The sequence below is a fragment of the Tachypleus tridentatus genome, chromosome 8 (genome assembly GCF_004210375.1).
Source record: "Tachypleus tridentatus isolate NWPU-2018 chromosome 8, ASM421037v1, whole genome shotgun sequence".
NCBI lineage: Eukaryota > Metazoa > Arthropoda > Merostomata > Xiphosura > Limulidae > Tachypleus > Tachypleus tridentatus.
Window position 1 is genome coordinate 40026341 of NC_134832.1, and position 24853 is coordinate 40051193.

Sequence of the window (24853 nt, forward strand, 5' to 3'; positions counted from 1 at the left end):
TATTTATTATGACAAAAGTAGTTGATTAGTTTTTACAAGTTTACACAACATATATTAAACAACCAATTTGAATATTTTCCCTTAATTCACATAATATAGTTCATTACAAATTAACCTTGTAAAAGAAATAAATTCATTGCCCTATCTTAGGAACTTTGGAACAGAGTGAAATCATATATATGCAAAAACGGCTCGTTTGGGTTGAGAAAATAATTTACATAGAAGAGCGAACAACGTTTTGACCTTCTTCGGTCATTGTCAGGTTCACAAAGAAAGAGGTAACTGACCGGAAGCTGACCACATGTTTGAAAGGGGGTTGTGTAACTGAGTGTCTGAATGTAGAGGGCTGTGTTAGATGTTTGAATATATAATTTTATTTTATTATTTTTAATATAGGTATAAAGGTGTTCCTTTCTATTGGTTTATTTTGGATTTAAGTTGTTGTATAAGTAAGGCTTCTTTAATTTTGCGTTTATGTTTATTTCTTTATTTAGTATTTGAGTGTTTTCTATGGTTATGTTGTGTTTATTTGACTTGCAGTGTTCAAAAACGTGTGAAGGTGACTTTTTATACCTATATACCTTTATACCTATATTAATATAATAAAATAAATAAAATTATATATTCAAACATCTGACACTGCCCTCTACATTCCGACACTCTGTTACACAATTCCCTTTCAAACATGTGGTCAGCTTCCGGTCAGTTACCTCTTTCTTTGTGAACCTGACGATGACTGAAGAAGGTCGAAACGTTGTTCGCTCTTCTATGTAAAATATTTTCTCAACCCAAATGAGCCGTTTTTGCCTATATATTTCTCTACAAGTGGGTTTTCTTGACATCACTGATGAGAGTGAAATCATGTTAATCTTGTGCAAGTGAAGGAGTAGAAAAATAGTTATTGTAAAAACTATATTGTAAGAATTATCAACAGACTGGAAAAATTAATATTTACAACTTTGATTAATATACAAGAGTACTTACACATTTTAACTGTAAATAATTAAAGTTGCAATAAGAACCAAAATAAAAGTGTGCATGCATGCCTCACACACAAATTGAGCTGTTATGTTTACACATTTGTTAAAACGTACCATTACAACATTCAAAACATCATTATACTTGATATTATGTATCAATAATATACAGCATGTGATATACAGCACAGGCTATACCAGTGGTTTTTAACTTGAGGTTTGCAAAGGTATACCCATCTTATTAATACTGCCATTTCTTTAAATGTACACTTGGTTATACACGTCTTTTATATCTGATAGTGCAAAATAGAAAACAGGTTAATTATTAGCTGATAAAAAAAGTTTGTTGGGTAGGTAGAATCTTTCAATAACATTGAGGAAGAGGGAGAATAATAAAAGGGGTCCTTGGTGGTAAAAATGTCAAACCACTGGCCTATACATGCTATGAAACTTCTATTTTGGTGTTTTATTAGTTTCTCATACAAAATTCAAATAACCTTCAATAACTTAAAAGACAAATCAAGTTGCATGGTAAATCCTAGAAAACAAAATGTTTTTCTTGCTATTTCTATCTAATTACATTTAAAATTACTGCAAAGTTTGATAGCAAGCAGTAATGCATGCCTAAAAATTTAATTCTATACCCTACCATCCCTCCCCTTTTCTTCCCCCTTTGCACTAAATTCGAAAGCTTTTATATGTAAACCTTTTATTTTACTCCTTAAAAGTGTATTTTATAATTTAAACAGTAATGTAAAGCCATGCTTTTAATTCAATTCCCCTCAGTGGACTCAACAGATATCCTGATGTGGGTTTGCTATAAGAAAACACACACCCCTTTAATATACAGTTCAATTTGTTTCTTTGGGATAAGTTCAATAATTTGTTTAATCATAAAATATTCAGACATTCAGGTGTATATCAACCATAAAAAAATTATCTCAGCATTTAGAAAAGCTGTAAAATTTATAGTAAAATACACTGTATGTAAGCTGTACACAGCTTCTGTACCTGCAAATATTACAAAATATCATGTATAGCTTCTAAAATGCTTCATTAATTTGTTATTTAAAAATATTACATACTAAGAGGTTTCACTACTTTTTTCAAGTAGTAAAATTTTTACTTAAATATAAAAAAATGAAAGTTTTGTATTATTCTTACTTTAAAGTTTAACAATAAAATTAATTACATTTTATCAAACTACAGTAACAAAAGTAATAAGTTTTATACTCAAACCTTTGGCAAGACATTTTTTCTACATTAAAAACAGAAAGCCAAGTTTAATCTTGAATTTTTTTAAAATTCAGTGCACACCTTTACAATACAATTAATCTACAATCTCATGATAAAGATAACATCACATGATAAAACAAGTTTGATCAATAACATTGTTTCTATTCATTTATTACAGCATGAAGCAGTTGCTGAAATCACTATAGATTTTTTTTTTGTGGTATGGACACCATACTAGTCCATAAATCTTCGATTTGAGTTGTTTCCAAAAAGAGCTGTTCTTATGTCTGGCAAGAGCTAAAGTTAAAAGAATAAATAAAATGGCGAGTTAAATTAGATGTACAATTACAAAAAGTATTGAGAGTTCCTACATTCCACACATACTGGAAATGTGCAGTAAACATTTAAAAGCTGCAGATCACTTGTAAACCAACTTCACTGCCACTACTTCAATTTGTTAAATTCTAGCAAAGCAGTCAACTAAACAGATCATAGTGTTAAATTATAGAATATGCTGATGTTCTGTTTGTTTTCTCTTTGGAAAAACTTAAGTTTGAATGATAAGTGTCTCATGGATGATTTTGTTTGTTTACTGTTTAAATAAAATGACTTTGTTGAAGCTATCCATGAAAAGTCACTTTCAAAAATTATGCATTTCATTCAGAGCAGCCCTAGAGATACCTGGTTTTACTTCCTCCTAAACACAGTACTAAATCTATGGCCTTGTAAGGTTCTAACTGTTTCTCAGTTATCATAAAAATCCTTTCCTACTGGTGTAGTTAACTGGTTTTTTTGTCTGAAATTATGGACTTTGGGTTCATTTATGAGCTGGATATACAAGCCCATGGGCCATCAATACTACTACTACTAATAATAAAAAAACCTAAAGTAAAATAACATTACCCAAGAATCCTGCACTCTCATAAATATGATACTGTACAGAAAAGAAATATAAAACATGAAATATTGGCATGGTGCTGCAAGTTTGAAGCTATTCAGCTTTTAAGTTGCAAAATTAAACATAACATGACACTAAAAGGTATAATGTAGGTTTATGTAGCTTGAAGGCAAGTTTAATTCTTAATCTTGATGATTGTAGCATAGCCTAAACATTTAGTCTTTTTTGAGCCATTTTATTGTACTACAGTTCAACATTCTATGTTAATTTTTGTTTAATTTATTCAAACTCATGTTATGGGCAGTTTTTGTGACTTTCAACCCAGTTGTGGGTGCCATTCTCATTTAAACAATTCTCTGAAAAGGATAAAATTTCATATTGAGAACTGCATGAAAAACAACATATTACTCTACCTATAGCTGATACTTTGGCATCACCAGTATTTCTGCTTGTACTTGGCAAACAGCTATTGAGTTCCTTTTAAGTTAAAGTTCAAACAACAGGAATAATAAAATATTCTCGTACCCAACATGCAAAACGGTAACATAAACCAATATTGGAATAACTATTATAGTTTTTACACTCCTTATTCTCCAAGCATTTATTGCAAATCAGCTGCAAAATAAACAAATTTTCTTTACCCCTCAAGTCTTAAAAATAAATCTTTAGTTATGTGCAATTCTTCAATTTCTGGCATATTTCCTGATTATTAGTTATGTTAAGCTTAATTACCTTCCATTAAGAGGCCAAAAGCACAAGTAATTATTTTTTTTCTTTTACCAGGTGTAATATAAGATTAAGTAATTATCTTTCCTAATTTTTTTCAATTTCAGAACTTTGTGATAATTGTTTGCAACATATTTCCTTGCACTGGATTTTAATCTAAAGAATTGTAACATGCCAGGTGAGTGCCTTATCAATTGAGATAAAGGGTAATCTTACTAATGCTTGCTAGTAAGTCTCATTTTAACATCTCAAACTACAATAAAAGAAAAAACTATGATAGATTTGGCATGAAAAATGGTACAAATATTGTATACTTCACGCTCAAAATTATACATATTGTAAATTCTACTTTTTTGTTAAATCAATAACAAATTATTAAACTTACCTTTTGACTAATCATTTCCAGTCTTTTCTCTAGAGTGTTGCTGATTTTGATTTTTCCTCTTTGAGCAATTAATTCCACACCTCCACACCTACCACAATTTGAAGTAAAAATGGAAAATAAAATGAAATAAAAAACAACTTGGACCTCACTTAGAAATATCTGATGAACATGTTGCAGTGACCAATTTATAAAACAAATCTAAATTTTAGCATTTCGCATTTCATAGTTTTCAATATTTAAATCATAACTTTTAAGAAATTATTCTGTATGATGAATTATAAAACAACTTATCCTGTCACCCACATAAAATATTAAACATGGACCTAATCAGATACAAAAACATTGACATCCATCTACAAAAACTCAAAACCAAAAACAGAAACCTATGTTTTTGATATTAATATTTAAGTCACACTATATTATATTATTGTTTTAATGGCAATATCCACTAAATTGATAGGAACTGACTAAAATTCCCATGGCACTTGGAAATGCTAGCAAGGCTGCAAAATAAAATAATCTTCCTTAATAAACAATTTGGTAAAAGATCTTTAACATTTTTTGTATAAATCTAAAGACAACAGAAAAAGTTTCATGTAATAGAATAACAAAATTATATGAAACAAAATGCAATGCAATTAAAAACAAAGTATCTTTTCCAAAGTTCCAGCCAATTCTAAAAGTAACCACAGAATAAGACAAAAAGTGAAAAAGCTACTAAGAAAAACAAAAAAGCTTAAAGTAATTGGTTTCAGATCTTATACATGGTGTTTGGAAAGTCACTGTGCAGTTTTGTAATCATATTTTATTCAGTCTATTTCAAGCCAGTAACTGAGAGTGGTGTTTAGAAACAAAATAAGAAGGATCCAGGCCTGTATTGATGCCAACATGGGTCTTTTTCAACATTGTTTATAATTGTCATTCATATTAACCTCCTGTATTCTATATTGAAGCATGTCTGTTAATAAATATATAAGTGAACAGTGACTTTCCAAACACCCTGTCTTGTTTCTGTATGTGCTTTTGAAAATCCCCATTCCTCCTTTTTAAAATTAACATTTTGTAATAATCTTGTTTCTATAGTTATTTTATGTCCATCATGGACATAGATCTATAGCGATACTGCCATATTTGAAACAGTTTAATTTAATGCAGTAAGTAGTTGGTGGATGTTGTTCTCTTGGGAAACAGTGACAGCCTTTATAGTCTCCTCATACAGCGAGTACAAATACAGTACTTATATGTATTTTACAAACGTATATATAATGAGGTGTGTTGATTACCATACATTACAGTGATCTTACATGTAGTACCACTATCAATGATAAATTGCAGCAATGATATCAGGAGCAATAGCCATACACTCTGCATGAAGCCATTCCAAAGGCATGTATGTATAAAACTTGTGCAGTTATAAAATCCAGTCCATTCACCATTCCAGTATAGTTCAGCCATCCCTTCAATCCAGTGTTTGACTCCTCATACAGCTACAGAGTACAAATACAGTAGCTATATATATTTTAAACATATACTTAACAAATAGTATGTTGTTAAACCTTACAGTTTTCGAAATGGCTTCATGCAAAGTAATGGCTATTGCTCCTGATATCACTGCCACAATTTATCATTGATAGTGGCACTGCATGTAAGATCACTGTATTGTACGGTAATCAATGTACCACATTATATATACGTTTGTAAAATATACATAGCTTCTGTATTTGTACTCTAGTTGTATGAGGAGACTATAAAGGCTGTCACTGTTTCCCAAGAGAACATCACACACCAACTACGTACTGCATTAAACTGTTTCAAATAGGGCAGTATTGCTATGGAGATATGTTCATGATAGATATAAATTAACTAAAGAAAGAATATTATTACAAAATGTTAATTTTAAAAAGAAGGAATGGAAATCTTCAAAAGCATATACAGAAACAAGACATAGCTTGATGCAAAAAATGCAATCATAAAAAAATGCACACAAGCTTAAGGTTTGACAAATAGTGTTGACATTTCCTCATAAAAGATAAATCTGCAACAAATTTAAGTTTATTTAAATTATGGTGCAATATTTTTAAATAATCTCCATGTAGTTATAATTTTCTTAAGCAGTCATCAGACAACAGGAATGGTTTCAACTTGTCTATCATAATATCAAGACTCAGCTATCTAAACTGCATTGTTAAATAAAATTGACAAAACAATCCTTAATGCCCTAACACTAAACATTATATTCTAAGAGTAATCCCAATTGCATGGACTTTGAGTGGATCAATCTGTACATAGGTTAATAGCATACATCATATAATCCACCAGTGGTATACAATATTGCAACATAACCTAAATAAAACCCAACTGACCAATAAGTGAGTAGACAAAAGTGACCTCAGTATTCAAAGATTTTTGCAATACAATTACAAATATCAAAATAAGTTGCAGTACTCACCTCTAATAAAAGATCAGTTTACTAAACCAACCACAGACAGCTTATGCCTCCATAAACCTAATGTATCACATCATCCCACAAGTAATGTTCAAAAATTTAATACAAAAAGTGCATCATTTCTCTCTTTGTAGAAGACTAACAATTAAAATACATTGTAGGACATGTATAAAAATGTTCAGACAAATAAAAAGAAACTAACCCAACTCCACTTTTTCAGATCACTAATTAAATAAATCCTTATAAAGATGGATGTCTGAAGAGCACATTAGGCACATAATGCTTTACGAGTTTAAAAAAGGCAATAGCACAGCAGAAACTACTCAAAACATTCAAGGTGTTTATGGTGCAGAGACTCAATGAAAAAAAAAATGTTGAAAGTGGTTTCAGAAGTTCAAATTAGGTGACTACAGCTTAAGTGATTTGCCATGTTCAGGTCATCCTGTTGAGTTTAATGATAATTTGCTGCTGGCTGCACTTGATGAAGATTGTGCTGTAACAGTTAAAGAACTAGCACAGAAGCTTAATTAAACCCATTCAACAGTTTACCATCATCAGCAATAGCTTGGAAATGTGTCAAAACTTGGAAAATGGGTCCCCCCCATGATTTGACAGAAGCCAACCTCAGAGCAAGAATGGATATTTGCACTCTCAAAAATGTAACTCACTTTTTTGGACAGGTTAATGACTGGAGGTGAAAAATAGAAAAATGTTAAGCACTGCAGACAATGGCTCAGTACAGGTAAACTGGCTAAAGCACAGCCTAAAATGAACCTCCACCCAAGAAAAGTCTTAAGCATTTGGTGGGATACTGTTGGTGTGATCCACTTTGAGTTGCTGCCACTCAGTGTAACAATTACATTAGGCTTCTGTTGTCAACAGTTAGAGTGCTTGAATGTTTCACTGGAAGAAAGAGGCCTGCTTTGATCAATCCTAGAGGTGTTGTGTTACAACAGGATAATGCATGACTCCATACAGCAAGGATCACATCCGAAAAGATTGAAAAGCTAGATTGGGAAAAATTTCTGCATGCTCCTTATTCTTCAGACTTTGCCCCATCTGATTATCATCTACTCTGAAGTTTGCAGAATTATCTTGATGGAAAAGAGCTTGGAACACATGAAGATGTCAAAACTACCCACTCTACATTCTTTTTCTCCAAACACCAAGAATTTTACAGAAGTGGTATTCAGAAGCTTGTGAATCATTGGAAGAAAGTAATTAATAATAATGGAACATACATTATTGATTAAATAACATTAAAAAAGTGTATGAAATACTTTCTCTTTTCCTGAACCTAAAATTGGACATTACTTAATGGATGACCTGATACATATTTCTCTGTTATTCATTAGTAAATACCCACATAAACTATGGTACTAATAAAAAGAAAAAGAAACAAGGCAGTTGCTATGACTTCAGATAATACCAAAACAAAAGTTGACATTTTAAAAAAGTTTATTTATAAAAGTAACAAGATAGCCATTGTATACTGTTGTTAAATCATTTTACATTATTTTCTGTTGAAAAAGCATCTAATTGTATCACACTGCACATAGATTTGGTTTTTGAACTCTGAAAAGATACACAAGGGTTATTTGCACTACCCATCCAAATTTAGCAGTGAAGAGCTAGAGGGAAGGTAGCTAGTTATCACTATCCACTGTCAACTCTTCAGTTATTCTTTTACCAATGAATAGTAGGATTGACCAACACATTACAATGCTCCCATGGCTGAAGACAAAACACATTTGATGGTACAAGTATTCATACCCCCAACTCCTCAAACTGAGTCAAGGTATACATCATGTAATGTGCCAATGGTACACAATGTTGAAACCTATTCTAAATGGCACCTAGTCAACTATGTAAGTATAGATTATGTTATAATATTGGTGTTAAATATAACTGACTATACAACAACTGATGTCTAACACTGAATGTATTATAACAATAATAGTATAGTTTATTGGTAGCGCACACACACACACACACACACCACTTATTGTAGTTGTAAATAGAAAAATGTGAAATTCAGACAGTAAAAAATAAAAGCAACTTTTTTAAATTTTTTATTTATAAAGTTAAATAGATAAATGTTGTAAAATCATTTCTTTTTTTTGGCACAAAAGTATGAAAATATATAATTTTCATTCCTTTTTTTGTAATGTAGGTATATAAATTTTGAACTAGAAGTAATCTTACATGATACTGCTAGCAAAAGTGTTACACTTGATAAATACTGGTTATCAAAATATACTTTAGGAACATTTTAATAATCCTACACTTGTGTACATATTGAAAATCCTGAACATAAATTTTTTAATGTTTAACTCTCAAGTTCTAATACAAAAAAGAAACTAACTTCCTTTAAGCACTTACATGTCAGAAGGGAGAAAATTTTCAGGATCTACAACAACTTTGCAGTCCATGCTAGTGGTCTTACAATATTCCTCCAAAGCTGGTGTCACACTATTTTGAACTACTATGAAATCCTGCTGACGGCAAAAAATAATTACTTCTTTTTCTAACATCTGTAGTAGTGCCTGTAAATAAAAGTAAATATTAAATGCTGTACACATAATATTAATAATATCAATAATGTTATTAATACAGTTAAGGATAAATAATGCATTATTTTGAACAGTTTCCAACATTACCAATATCATTACCATATCATCAGAATAAACATGTAAATACAGATTTTTTTTCCCTTTTACTATTATATTAATTCTGTCAGAAATATTTTCTTTTTAATTTTCATAAAATTAATATTAAAATTATTTTATGGTAACTAACTAAATTTTAGTAAGCCTAAGATCTAGCATATGCCTTTCATAAAATGCAAAATGTCCAATTATATTAAACTGTTTTCATTCACTGTCAAACTAAATTCAAACTACAGACCCTTAGAAGAACTGCAAAGTTAGTAAGTAGCTGAAAAATGAATTTAAGTTTGTATAATTCCAAGTTGATAACATTGGATTGATGTTGAGACAAAGCTCTTCCTGAACATGGTTCACAGTTTACTTAAAAAACGCATCTCATCAAGCATGATACCCACAATCTGTTAACATTTGTCATAAATTTTATTTATGGTCTATGACCATATATAAATGGCTTCTTTACCAAAATAAGAAACATATCATAAGCTCTTACAAATTGTAATGTTGTAGTATAATTGTTCTGATCAGTGATATAGGAATATTAAAACTAGTTGAAAAGCAGACAGCTTCTTACACTTTTTCACTATGATGCATAAAAAAACCAAAAACTGACAAGATGTCTTGTGATAGACACAAAATTCACTTTTGTTCTCTGATGAGAGCTGATATAACTCAAAAACTGTAGTTGGTCATGGGGTAAGGTTTGTTATCTAAAAGTAATAAAATCTTCCTTTTTTCAGTCTACTACCACAAAGTGAATAAAACATGAGAGCTGTAAGCAATATAGCTTGACACAATCTATTCAGTTATTCAGGAGTAGAAACAAAATATACAATCAAAATATTTCACTTTGTTTGTAATCCTAAACTTTGAAAGATAAAACACAGTAAGTACTCTCATCATGCACACACTTTAGTATCCATAACATGTATTAAAAAACAACCCACCATAGTAAACTGAGTATAACCTTGCACATTTTGAATGCTCACACCACCACTACAAATGGTTGTATTATCAAAATCATGCAAAACTTCCTGGTTGCATCAATCACAGATATTAATAACGGAAAAGAATAAAAATTAACAGTGCCAAATTCACTCTATAGCATGTTTGCCATACACAAAATATTAAAAAACTTCCACTAACACATTTACAAAATACTGTATTGTACACTTTTTCAGTAAGTAAATTACATTTCATTTTTAATTATTTCTTTTTATTGCTTTAAAAATACATTTTATGAAATGCAGAGAATTTTACCTGCTTTGACAACAAACAGCAATAATTACATGTATAGGTAATTAAAATGAAATAGTAGGACTTATGGAAATTTGACAAAATAACTTATTTGGTCCTTAAGATATTCAGAGTTGCAACTATTGTGTTAAACATCTGACTAAGGAATTTTTCTTGACAAACAATATTTTTTTTTTACCTGAACAATCAATCTGTGAAGGATCTTTTGATATTGACTTTGGTCTCTTGTTAAATCTCCTAGATGTTTCCTAGCCTCATCCAAAACATTCTAACAAGCAAAAAACTATTAGTTATGAAATAACATTTATTGCATATTCATAATTCTATGGGTAAATAACAGATCTGCATTACAAGAATGTAAATAACCCCAATTATCCAGTTGAATATCAAGATCTTGTAGCTGTACTAAAGCATTTATTACTGTTTCAACAACTACATAAAATAATAATAGGCATATTAGTTATTATTTATCCTTAAAAAGACAACTTCTACTACTCATCTTCAAATTCTGTAAAAAATTAATATTCAGAATATGTAATAGAACATTATCAATTGCTTCAATCTATCTAATTTCCACAATTACCTTTTTGTCACAAAATGACAAAGATGAGGTGGAATTAACTTTGAACAATATTGTGATACTTAACCAAGTAATTTTGGTTGTAAGGATGATTTTAAGAATGAGACCAATATACAACTTAATTTTACCTAAATTGAATTTCATCAAAAACTATTAAAATTTAAGTTACTTTTTTTCAAAATAAAATTCTTATTTTCTCTAGATAGTTTGTACCAGCTAATCATTTTTTGTTAGCCTGGGGGGGGGGGTCTCAAAAGATATGATAATAATCACCATAAGCTATCTAGTTGAGTAATGATATGTATAAAGCTAATGAAATAGAAACCCTACAACCCAAGCAATTTCAAAAGATAGAACCTTACAAAAACACTCGGGTTATAGTATTTCTATTTTATTTCTATCAAGACTTCTTGAACCTCAACGTTTTTTTAACATCATAAATGCACAAAGCTAAAGTAAAGCATCACTATGTTTATCACTACAACCATACAAACAGATAATGTAGTAACTACTCTCAGAGTATAAGCAAAAATTTAAATAAGTTCTCGTGGATCTTAGGAACCAAGAATGAAAAACCTATTTAAATCTTAATATCGTATGTTTCATTGAATTTTTAAAAAGTGACTCAAAGTGAATCCTTATTCACTGCTACACGAGTAAAAGATGTCATGTTTAATGCAAGTCACCTAAATATTTTTAATACCTGTCATACCTAAAAAAATGTTTTCCTAAAATGTTTGAATATTTTTGAGAAAAGTGGATGATAAAACCACCAAACTTAGACTTTGAAAAAAAACTTTATTCAAGCAATTTCTTTCATTACAAAACATTAAAAACTACATGCATACCACATGACATTAAAACATAAAACTGACATTCATAATAAGAAAAATCTTCACACCTCTCATATAAATTGAAAATAATCATTCTTATATGGCCAAAATTAGTTAAAATTAATATATTCTAAAGAATATTTTAACTGCTGATTAACAAACAATTCATTCAAATGTACTAAATAGTCATGTTCTGTTTCATGAAAGAGTTCAATAATATCACTAAACATTATTTCAATTAAATTTAATATATTGTGTATATTTTGTATTAAGTTCATGATAAACTCAAGTTGTAACCAAACAATGAAACATGACTTCCTGTTATTCATCTACAAGTAACTGAAAGCTGGTAAGGTAATTATAACAAAGATAAATTTGTATCCTTTTTTTGCACTTCTGTGGTTTTATAAATTTAGTATTGGCTAATTAAGAGATTAAATGTTCAAGAATAAATGCAATATGTCAACATCTTAATATTTAAAATAATAAATTCATCCAGTCTCCTTGTACTACTGCTACAATACTGCATTTATAAAACTACACGTAATTCAGTTTTTCAAATGAAACTACCACGTCTACTCTGGGTGAGAAAATTATATGTTCAACAAATGTTTAATTTTTTATTCATAATCTTCACTTAAAATGTACTTGTAAATGTGTGTGGTTTAAACATTCTAATACTAATTAGTGTATTATCCTTCTACTTTTATCCTACTATACAAGAAACAAAAAATAACAAACCCTGATATGATCCTCTCTAGCCTTCAGTACTTTCAGTCTAGCTTGGTTCAACATGTTAGAACTCTGACTGAGGGGGAAAAAACAAAATTATTATAATCTAGCCTATTTAAAAACTTTAAAGAGCAATGTGGGGTCCATATGGATCCAAGATAAATTATAGTTCCAATCTAATGTCTCAAATGCATTTTCTCTACTGACTTTACTTGGAAAGTAATGAAAATCTTTTGTTTAAAAAAACATTTAAAAGAAATTTTTCTTCTTTGTTTGTAATGTCTTTAACCAGCATAGGAAAGTTAATGGCTCATATTCAATTGTTAATGTAATGGAACCAGATGAAAAAGAAACAATTAAGAAAGTACTGCTTGATTCAATACCACAACTCTTAAAAAATATATTAGTATAATGGTACAAAAACAGGTGCATCAAACATGTAGCTACATACACCTTGCCTACACGAAATGTTTAATGTACATTTTATTAGTTCATAGAATGCATAGTTTTATGATCTGTTTCTGTCTATTTTTTTTTTATTTCAAGAGTATTTGCTTTGGAGAAAAAATTTATATTTTTAAGACTCCCCCAAAAAATCTAGGATTGCAAAAAAAATGTCTTAAAACTTTTCATCACACTTTTTGTATGAGACATACAACTGTAATAAATATACACCACTGAAAGAAAGGTAGCAAAAACAAGTTCTCACTATATATGAAAAAATGTCATCAGATACACTCAAATTTTTAAAACCTAATGACATAATTTGTGCAAATAGCATGAAGTAGAGAACAGTAAATAAATTGGAGTTTTAAGGTGATCTTGCTTTGAAACTTTTGTTAATTTCTGATACAACCAATCAACAGAGGAGGCTGTGGTGTTCTAAGAGAAAATTATACATTTAAAAATGGCTGGTATGGGTAGAGAAGGCACTAATAGAGGAGCAAACAACATTTTGACCTTCTTCAGTCATCGTCAAGTTCACAAAGATAGAAAGGGTTACTGAGAGGTAGCTGACCACGTTTAAAGGTGGTTGTGTAATTGAGTGTAGGAATGTAGAGGGCATGCTTAGATGTTGGATTATATTTATTAATATAGGCATAAAGGTGTTCCTTTGTATTGGTTTATTTTGGGCTTGAGTTGTTGTATAAGTAAGGTTTCTTTAATTTTGCATTTGTTCATGTTTTCTTCTTTATTTAGTATTTGAGTGTTTTCTATGGTTACGTTATGTTTATTTGATTTGCAGTGTTAGAAAATGTGTGAAGGTGACTTTTTATGTTCTTTGAATCTGGTTTCCATTTTTCTACTTGTTTCTCCAATATAGAAGTCGTGGCAGTTATCACATTGTATTCTATAAATAATGTTGGTCTTGTGTTTATCAGTGTAGTTTTTACATAGTAAAGAACTTAGTTTTGTGCCTGGTTTTTGAATAAATTTGTTATTAACTGGGATGTCATATTTTGTTACTAGTTTTTACCAAATGTTAGTTATTCTTCTGCTGATGTCAGGAATATACGATATACAGCAGTATATGGTTTTGTGATTTTTTAAATCGTGAGGTATATTTACTTTTGTTAGTTGATTTTGCTTTTTGTTCATGTGTGTGCGTATAATGTTTTCTATGGTTTGTGGAGGAAACTTATTGATGTTGGAATGAAGTATTGTTTTATTTTGTTTAATTCATCATTAATTTTAACTGGGGAGCATAGTTTTACGGCTGTATTTAATTGATTTCTTAGTATATTGAGTTTGTTTTGTTTCATGTGCTGAGTCCCAAGGAATGGTCCTTGTATGGAGTCCAGTATGGGTGATTTTATGGTGGATTCCCGTTTTAAACTGTGTAATGGTTCTTGTAATTTTTTAGGTTAAGAAATGATATTTGATTGCTTTCTTCCTGTTCACATATGAAATTAATGTTGGGATGTATAGAGTTAATGTGACTGAAAAAATTAAGTGTGTGTTCTGTAGATGTGAATCCCACAATCGTGTTGTCTACATATGAAAAAGATGTCATTTCTTTTGTTGATAATTTTTGGGTTTAAGTTTCTTAGTTTCTTTACGAGAACACAAAATACAAAGAACTACGACTTACAGAAACAAAAAATGATCCTAGACCAACTGGCATGCTGCATAAAACCAGAGATTTACAGACTTATACAACGAAACATAAACCAAATCAACACTAGGAACAACAGGGACAAAAAGATCTGCCACAACAAAAAACTAGAAACTAAGATGCAAACAACAGAAAAGACACCAACAAGACAAAACACTGACTAACCTCATATTTAACAGATCCGACCAACAATTAAACACAGAGAAGATATATCAACTTAATAAAGTAGATTCCTACATTCCTATACTCAATTACACAACCGCCTTCAAACATGTGGTCAGCTACCGGACAGTAACCCTTTCTTTCTTTGTGAACCTGACGATGACTGAAGAAGGTCAAAACGTTTGCTCCTCTACTAGTGCTTTCTCTACCTATACCAGTTGTTTTTAAATATATAAGGTAAATAAAAACATTTTAAATGTTACAAATAATACAATTATATTTACTATTCCTCTATGTATCTTTCACATCATAAGTAGATGCTTAAACTTACAACAAACTTTAATATTACAAAATAAATGCAAGTAAATAAATATATAACTAAAGGGGTTGTCCCTAAAGCACATACTTCCACCATGCAGCACTGATCACACTTGGCTCTCAAAAAAATACAAAAATGTTTCCATAAATATGTTATCAATGGACATGGACTACTTTTGGCAAGAAATGAGAAACAATATTCTACATATATCCACCAAGTTTCATCAAATTCCAATCATTTTTTTTTACTGAGTTAAAGACCAAAAATCAGTCACCAAAAATTATATATAAAGAAAACAAATTTTCATGTCCTAAGATAACCTTTTATTAAACAACTTTACATAACTTCCATCCATGGTACAAGTATCCCAACTAGTACAACAGCATGAAACATTACATCTTCTTACAACTTACATTTTTTTCTGGAGTTTTATTTGCTTTTCCTTCTTCTCATAGTACTGCATTATTTTAACTCTCTGATCTTGAACAAGGTGACCCTTTTCAATATTAAATTCTTCCTCTGCCTATAAATAAACAAAGCAGTATTGAAAGTTCTATGATTTTATTCATAATATTACATTGACCAAAATAAAAGACTTGTTTTCTTAAAATAATCAGTTGCTGATTATTGTTGCAAACGTTTTAATAACACATTATACTAATTTCAGATTTATTGCTGGAATACAATATTGATAGTTGGAGAATTTGTGGATATATACACGTTTCTTGAAAGATACAAGTTTAGTCAAGTTAATGAATTCTGAATTTTTGTCTATATGCATAGTCTGATGAATGAATATACAACAGGTAGCTTACAGTTGAAAAATGTTAAAATGGAAGAGCTGCTTGTTGTATTAGATTAGATGATATTTTTTATTTGTTTCTATATACCTTTATGAGACTTATTAGATCAAAAAACCTAAATCACACTAATTTTAACAACTGTCAGCATGATATTCACATAAAAATGTATACATTATTCTTCCAAGTTGCAAAGTGGTAAGGGTAGATCATAACGGTTAATGAATTCTTTGCAATTTTCAGAGAATTCTATTAATTTTCAATATATAAACTGATTGTATGGTATTCTAATTTATGTGCTGCATCAGAAGCTTTACCTGACTGCATGTGTTTTGTTAGTTTAAAAAGAGACTACAGATAGTTTTATGAATGTTAGAAATACTTTTTCCATTACTTACACACACTATATTAAAATAGTTAATTCTCAATTTACCATTATTTTAGATCAGCTAAGTTAACCCTTTCATGACAGGCTTGGTACAATATACACGAGTTTGTAAACAGATATGCATGTTAAGTACTTGCACTAACTTTTGATACAGCATCTGTATCTTCACAAAATTAGACATACTTCTAAATTAAGTATTTTGTATGTAAGAAAACGAAACAGATTTTAATAAAATATTTTTACTGAAGATTTGTTTGTGGAAATAGTCTATTTCACTACTAGTCTGAGTGCAAAGTGATTTCATGTTATGACTAAAAAAACTTTTTCCTCCCAAAAATCTCAAATAATATTTACATAATCTACAAAACATTCAAAATACATTTTAAACATTTGTTTTTAGCAAGACTTTATATATTATTTTCTATACTTTAACTATGTGGGGTCTTGTCACTTGACTAACCTCATAACAATCATAAAAAAACAGGAAATATAAGTTATACTTCTCTCATGTGAGAATGATATAACACAAAAGTATAAATGTTTAGTCTAAGTAGCTTAAGTCTCATAATGCTATACAACTTTCTTTGACACAGTGCCCATAAACTCATGTTATGTATTCAATACCATAAGAATGACCTTTAGTCTTCCCTGTTTTGGGTGTTTTTAGTGTTCTATTATTTTGTAACAATTTATTAAGTTTATAACTAAGATGTATTTATGTTAAAAAAAATACAAAACTTAGAGCAGACTAAAGACAGAATCTACCTTCTTGAAATCTTGGTTTGAAAAAATGTGGTAGCCTTTTCACAGATTAAAGTGGTTCAGAAACCACTAGGGGGCCATTCTCAGCTGTTGATTTGTTATTCACATCATATATTGAAGGAAGTGTATATAAGGGACCATTTCCAAAAATAGAAAAGGTTAACAGTGCCACTGTGTTTGATTCAGTACATGAATAACAACTCAGCAAAACAGAAAGATATGAGGTTCTGATTTAATATTCTAGTTTGATAATATTAGCAATTTATGTTCCTAATTTATTCAAAACTATAGACTTAGTATTTTGACATCACAAACATCTAATTTTGAACAGTGCTCCATTCAGCATACAATGTGGCTCACTAAAATCTGTATTTAAGGGTATTCCTTTAATATTTACGTCTAACTTATGAAATTAATTCATATATAATAATGTTTAGTGATACAGGGGATAACAGACATCTTGAAACCATATGCTAGGTATGTGGATTGTTGAACATTTTGAAACAGCAAAAGCTAAATTTACAAAACAGGAGTACTTGTAACAACTGATGGGAAAATTTAAGTTAATCTAGCAAAAATAACTGCCCCAATGATGGGAAAAGTTTTAAATTATTTTATTAATTTAAATTATTTCATGGATATAAATAAAAATGTTAGTTGTGTTGCACACTGGTTTCATTCAGAACAAAAGCTCTGACCAACTACTGTGAAGAGCGAATGCAGAGTTTTTCACTCATGCTAAAAGCTACTCAACAATAACAGACGACAAATCTACAGCTTTATTCTTTAAATTATGTCACATTTTGAAATATGAACAATAGCATGACTAATTCCTAAGAGTTCAGTGTAGAATATTATGCTTGTGAAATTGAATTTAGCATCAATATTATTCATGCCTGTTCTCCTGTCATTTCAAAAGTAAATGGAGCTTTTCAAATGCAGCACAGGATGTGACTTGTAAATGGGAGATAGGCACCATGGTTCCCAATATATACAATATCAATCACCTGTTACAACAATACTGTGAATACTTTTCAGACATTTTATTCCAGACAATTTATGATTAATGTTTTTAAGTACATTTAAAATAATTTAGATAATTGTCTTATAATTACAAAGCCACTTAAATGCTTTGTACGAATAAAGAGAAACTCATTTTTTAAAAAAATTCATAATTAGCTAAAGTTAGCTGAATATTTTTGAAGTGGCTTAAATATAAATTCAAATGCCATAAAAATTAGGATGAAGTTACTTTTGTAAAATAGAACTTTTGATTAACTTTATATTACAAAGTTTCAGAACCAGTAGGGAATGAATAATAGTAAAACTAGAAAGTCTATTCCAATAACATAGTATTACTATGTCAAAACAATTTGCTTTGCTCCTCAAATCAGCACCAATGAGCTGTAAATTCAACAAACTAGTCTGTTGCAACAAATCAAAGAATAGATTAAGACTAATAATCTCTTTTTCATTAAACTTAACATTTTGGTTAGGAAAAGAAATTTGCAAATAAATAAGTCCTGTTAGCCCATTGAATAATAATTTATTTAACTGTGATGGAATATCATGTTATCCAAACACGTAAAGTACTTTAAGCTATTAGGAAAAAGTATTGATATTTTACTATACCTTTGCATCTATTTCTTCTGCCTTCTCATTTGCTTCCTGTTCAATGAAAGCCATCATATGCTCTATCTACAGAAACATCACACAGGCCTTAAAATTAGGAGATAATGTTACATATCATTTTGATAACTTTTAACCTACAGCCATTATTCTCGAAATTGTATAAAAACACTAATAGTGAACATGTATAAAGAATTCATAGATGCTCAAAAGATCAACACATTCAGCAGTATCATATGACCAAAAATATATTAACAGGAGAGAGAGAGAGAGAGAGGGAGCTTAGGAATTTTTCAATTTTTTTGTACATCAGACTGGTAATTCAACCTATCATATACTTTCAATGGATGTGTTCTACTGGAACCTTACTGTACATACCAAATTTCAAGACAATCCATTAGCCCTTTGGCAACAGGTCATGGGTCAAAGGCCATGTCATCATGTTTGTTAACTTGAATTCAAAGTTTATTGAACTACTATTTTATGAACTTATGTCAATAAGTTTGGAATCAAATTATAGAATACAATTCAAACTTTAATATTATATCCGAGTTAATTTCTTAATTTCAAAGGAAATATTACACAAACATCTAAAATTAGGGAGTCACAGTGTGTTGAATGCAACAGTTTCAAATTAATGTTTGTGATGTCAAAACACTAAGTCTATAGTTTCATACAAATTAGGAACACAAATTATTAATATTATCGAGCTAGAATATAAAAATAAGAACATCTTTTTAGTTTGCTGAGATGCAACTTATGTACTGAATCAAACCACAGTGGCCTCGTTCATTTTTTTTTAAACAGTCCCTTATGTATTCTTACTACAGTATATTATATGTGAATAACAAATCAACAGCTTAGACTGTTCCCAGAGTGATTTTCTCAGACATTTTCATCTGCAAAAAAGCTGCCGTGTTCTATTGATCCAAGTTTAAGTAGGTGGGTTGTGTCTTTAGTCTGAAGTTTGTTTTTAAGTTACTAAGTGTATTAAATTATAGTGTAATTCTATGGTATCATTGGAATTATGATTTTTTTGGTTATTTAACTGTATATATAAAACCTAAAGGTGTGAATTTTAAGGTTTAGGAACTTATGTTCAGCAACAACCAAATACAAAAGTTATATAGAGAAGAGATAATTGTATGCTTGACTTTCCAATTTATTGTTCTATATTTTATGAAAAATAAGTTAAATCATTTATTTCTAAATAATTATATATATATATATATATATATATATATATATACACACACCACACACACACACACACACACACACACACACACAGTGTATAATAATTAAAATTTGACTGTATAAATATTAGCAGTTTGGAGTTTTTTGGCAAAATACAGCCAAGACAGGGAAGATCTAAATGTCATCTTTATATTACTGGATAGGTAACATGAGTGCACATGCACTGCATTAATACAATTTATGAAATGTTAGGTAGACATAATTGGAAGATCAGTATAATAAAAAATACATATCTAGTAGAGCAAAGACTTAAGCCACTTACGCTAAACAATTGTATTTTCATGTTATAATATGTAGTTATTTTAGCACAATATTTTTTTTAATATGATGGTTGTAAAGTTGGTTAAGTGATAGACCCTACATTGTTAGGGAAAATAAAAGTTTCACTGAAAACAAACATTTGAAATGTATTTAGGAAGTTTGAGATTATGCAAATAACATTTGAGATTTTTAGGATGAAAATTAGTTTTTTTAAATCACAACTTGAAATCACTTTGCACTAAGACTAGTAACAAAAAAGACTATTTTCACAAACAAATCTTCAGTAAAAAATATTTCTCAAAAAGTTTGATTTTTTATACACAAAATATTTGTAATCTTTAATAAAAGGCTACCAGATTCTGTGAAGATGCACATGCTGTATCAAAAGTTATAGTGTAAATACTTAACGTGTGCAAATGCGTAGACAAACTCATGTATATGATACCAAGCTCATAGTGAAAGGGTTAAGAAATACAAGATACAAAATCTCCAATTCTTATTTATCCACCCTCTTTTTATTCGTATCAAAAGTAAAAAACATTTACTTGATAGAAAAGCAATGGAATTTTTTCAAATCTGTTATACTGATACTTTTACAACCTGCAATTTGGTGTCAAATTTAGCCTAAACATACACCATGTGCAGAAAGTTGTGCATCTTCAGACTTGTTAACACTTTCAGTAATCATTACAAGTATTTTACACACAAAAAACTGATTTTAATAGTATTTTTACTAAAGATTTCTTTGTGAAAATAGTCTTTTGTTACTAGTTTGAATGCAAATTGATTTTCATGTTATGATTAAAAATTATTCAAAATATCATTTGTCTAATCTCAAACTTCCAAAATACATTTCAAATGTTTATTTCAGTAGAACTTTGTATTTTCTCTATTATTTTGTCTACTGTAATGATGGGCAGTCTGTCAATTTGACCAACCTCATAACAATCATAACATTAGGAGAAAAATTATGCTTTATTTGTTCTAGAATGATTGCAAATTATAAAACAAAAACAAGTGTTTAGGCTAAATAGCTAAAATCTCATGACATTATACATTTATGTTATTTATCATTTTTATTATACTGACCTTCCATTCATGCTAGCCTGATAATACAGAAGTTACTGTGATGTGAAGCACATTAACATATGCAATAATATGAAACTGACCTTTAATCTTTACAAAAGTGATCTATTTGACTGTGTTTTAGTGGACTAGTATTTTGTAAAACAATCACATTTCAATTACTATACATTATACATAAATTTAGATTATTATTTACAATCAAGTTCTTAAACTTTAAAATTTAGAAGAGTAAACAAAGAAATAAAGCAAACAATTACCTCTTGTTGTTACAAAATTTGTACTCAGCTGCTGATTTTCATAGCTTGCTAAGCCTTAAGAAATTTTGCATATGGAGAATGTGAAATGAAAATTTTTAAAGTTTTATATATAAATTTGAATAACCAAAAAATAAATTATTTTATTTATACCACATGGAAAAACAAAAAGACATTTTATTTTTACATCACAAGTATTTAATTTGAACCGGTACTGCATTCAACATACCATAACACACACAAAAACTATGTTTAAGTGCATTTTTTTTAAAAGTATTTACCTTTAAATTAAAAAATTGAATAATGTATAATACTGAAGTCTAAATTATAATCAAGAGTCTGATACCAAACTTACTAACATAAATTCATAAAATATTAATTTAATAAAATTTTGAATGAGAGTCAGAAAAACAAGATGACATAGTCTTTGATCCATAACAATATGGTTAAAGATTAATGAAATAGAGCAGCAAAACTACATGAAGAAACATGCAAATACTCAAGTACTGGTTAGGCCAAGCACATTGGATTAGCAGTTTCTTGCTCAAGTTTTCAACAGAATCATACAAAGACAGTTATTACCCATTGCCAACTTTGATACAAAGTTTTATGAAATTCTCCTAATTACAGAAAATTTAGCATTACACTATCAGTTTAAGCAATTAGCATAAATATTATGCAAAATACAGTTTTACTGAGTACATGTAGGTGATGACAAAAACTATCATCAGATATTGAAGAACCTTGTTGGTTTTGGAAGGTATAGGTCTGTTCCAAATAATGGTGTTGCAGTCCTAAGAATAATGTTAATTGTCACTTTCTTACTTGGTGGGGTTTGTTGGTGTGTGTTGACCAAAAAAATCATATCTATTAAAAAAAAAAAGTGCACTCAAAAAAGAATTGAGTGACTTAACAGAATGAAATCAAAATCAGCAGCCAAATGTATAGCTATACTATAGCACTGATACAAATTTTACAGCAAAACCTTAATTCAATAGCTAGCCAGGCTACATTTTTTGTTCACCTTTGGGAATTATGGTGGGTAAAACAAGACACATAGCCTAGCTAACTAATTAATCAATATTTGCTGTAAAATTATCATCATTACAATAAGCTAAATGTTTGGCCACAAATTCTGAATTCATTCCTTTGAGTTGCATAAATCAGTAATGGCATGAAATAAGGCTGCCTAATATTCAGAAAGTGAGAAGACCAAAATCTCATGGTGAGAAATTCTACCACAGTAGTCACAGCAAGCTTGTCAGCACAAGTGTCCAGAAAGAAGCCCATTTTGGTTGGACAGATCCTTGTATCATTTTCCAACTATGAGATGTAGTTGTTACATTAAGTGTGTAAACATGATGATGAGATGAGACCATCTCAAGCACTGGTTGGACTGAGAGTCAAAGGATAGTAGAAATACAGTTTTGCATTATCATTTGATTCAGTTAATGTGTCAAATGAGGAAGCAATGAGATGTTAAAATTTGACTAATATGGCCGTGATTAACTGCCAAGCCAGCAGTAAGAACAGTTCATTTTATTAAAAGGTCAATGACTGAAAGAAAGTAGTAGTGACCCCTACTTTTTCAGCTACCAAGTGAAGTTTTGCAGTAAGAATCACTTATTTATTACAAATTCAGGATGTTAATCACAAGATGAATGGGACCAAAAGCATACTGAGACCTTTACCTTCCAAGCTAATGAGCGTAAGACTTAAGAAAAATCTACAGGATACAAATTGCTCAATTATCATAGTTATGATATAGTGAATGGGCACAACAAATTGAAAAGATTGTGCATTTTTATATACAAGTTTGTTTATCTGTTGAACTTCTAGGATAACTATTGTTAGTAGATTTAACAATTACATCCACAATTGGTATGAAGAGGATAATCACAAGAGTTCAAAAATTCAGTTAAAATGGTATTATAGCTCTTACTTTCCTGGTTATCAAGTTATGTAGTAGGCACAATGTCTACAAATCTTTCAAATATTGTTCATGTTAACTAAATCTTTCCTACAGGTTTATAAATCTTCTCTTGTCAACCACTTTATATTTCTTCAATACTAACATGCTGCAGTTCATCCCTTGAATAAAGAACCAACATACCTCTTCTTTTAGACTTCTAAGTCTACAATTATTAAGAGCTTGTAATATGGCATTTTAAAATAACTTCTACTATCAAATTGATCAAATCTAATCTAGTTTCAATAATTCCTATTACATCATAATCCACTTCAAATTGAGCCCTGAACTAGTCTATTAGTATTACAATAACAACATTATCCAAACACTAAAATAATTCTTCAGTCTGCTGTGTTTATCCTCAAACTGACCGACATAGTTGCAAGACTTTTTAAAAAATAAAAAACTTATTATAACTTTCCTATTCCCACTCCTTGTTACCCTAGCTATTCTATCAATTTAGTTCAAACTTCTCAAGATTATGTCTCACCACTACACAAATTTATTTTCATTGAGTGCTTCACAGACATTCTACATAACCTGCCCATTTGTAGCATATTACTATTATCTATTTTAATAGATATAGTAAAATTTTAGTGAAAATTATTCAACAGGTCCAACCAACTCATCCGTTGCTCTAAATAATGAGTAAATTTCAATTCTCACAATTAGTTTTTAAGCTTCAAGTTAAAACACAGAGTAACTCGATTATTACCTGCTTTTTAACATCTGAATCACTTAGTGCCATGGTTAACTTCTTAACAAAACAACATCCAACTTTACAAATATAAATTAAACTTTCACGATTTCTTTGATTTGTACAAACTACAACCCAACATTTAAAAACTGAAAAACTTTGTGAAATTTCTCGACAATTCATGTGACTGTTTGGTTGGCCACCTGTAGTCAAAATCAGATGATATATTTATCATAACTGTGACACGAAATAATAATACCATTATAAGCAGATTTTTAACATAGCGTGATTAAATGTAACAAAAAATCATTTAAAAATATTATGCACATTATTATTACACCTATTTAGGATTCACATCATTTCTATTTTTATCGATCTATATTTATGTTTCACAAAATAGTTATTTGGGGTACGGTA

General features: G+C 29.7%; 1 protein-coding gene across 3 annotated transcripts; it reads right to left on the reverse strand.

The window, feature by feature from the left end:
* Window positions 1-901: 901 nt before the first annotated feature.
* Window positions 902-24649, reverse strand: LOC143222226 (V-type proton ATPase subunit E-like). Of its 3 annotated transcripts, none has more exons than XM_076448409.1 (8): window positions 24455-24645; window positions 18916-18981; window positions 15747-15856; window positions 12746-12812; window positions 10770-10859; window positions 9051-9214; window positions 4223-4310; window positions 902-2510 (listed from the first exon to the last, which is right to left on the reverse strand). In XM_076448409.1, the coding sequence occupies exons 1-8, from the start codon at window positions 24617-24619 to the stop codon at window positions 2448-2450; spliced, it is 813 nt and encodes a 270-aa protein (XP_076304524.1). In that variant the 5' UTR covers window positions 24620-24645; the 3' UTR covers window positions 902-2447. The 3 variants fall into 3 exon arrangements, with proteins under 3 accessions (XP_076304524.1, XP_076304525.1, XP_076304523.1); XM_076448410.1 differs by having other exon boundaries at window positions 18916-19002; window positions 24455-24594; XM_076448408.1 differs by lacking the exon at window positions 18916-18981 and having other exon boundaries at window positions 24455-24649.
* Between the last annotated feature and the right edge of the window lie 204 nt (window positions 24650-24853).

What these genes read in the sequence shown, in the direction of transcription:
- LOC143222226 (XM_076448409.1), bottom strand. Translation starts at nt 24,619, where the DNA reads ATGAATTGTCGAGAAATTTCACAAAGTTTTTCAGTTTTTAAATGTTGG. An exon ending in CAGAAGAAATAGATGCAAAG is followed by an intron (nt 15,857 to 18,915) that starts GTATAGTAAAAT and finishes GTTTATTTATAG; the next exon opens with GCAGAGGAAGAATTTAATAT. An exon ending in TTCACAGATTGATTGTTCAG is followed by an intron (nt 9,215 to 10,769) that starts GTAAAAAAAAAA and finishes TTTTATTTACAG; the next exon opens with GCACTACTACAGATGTTAGA.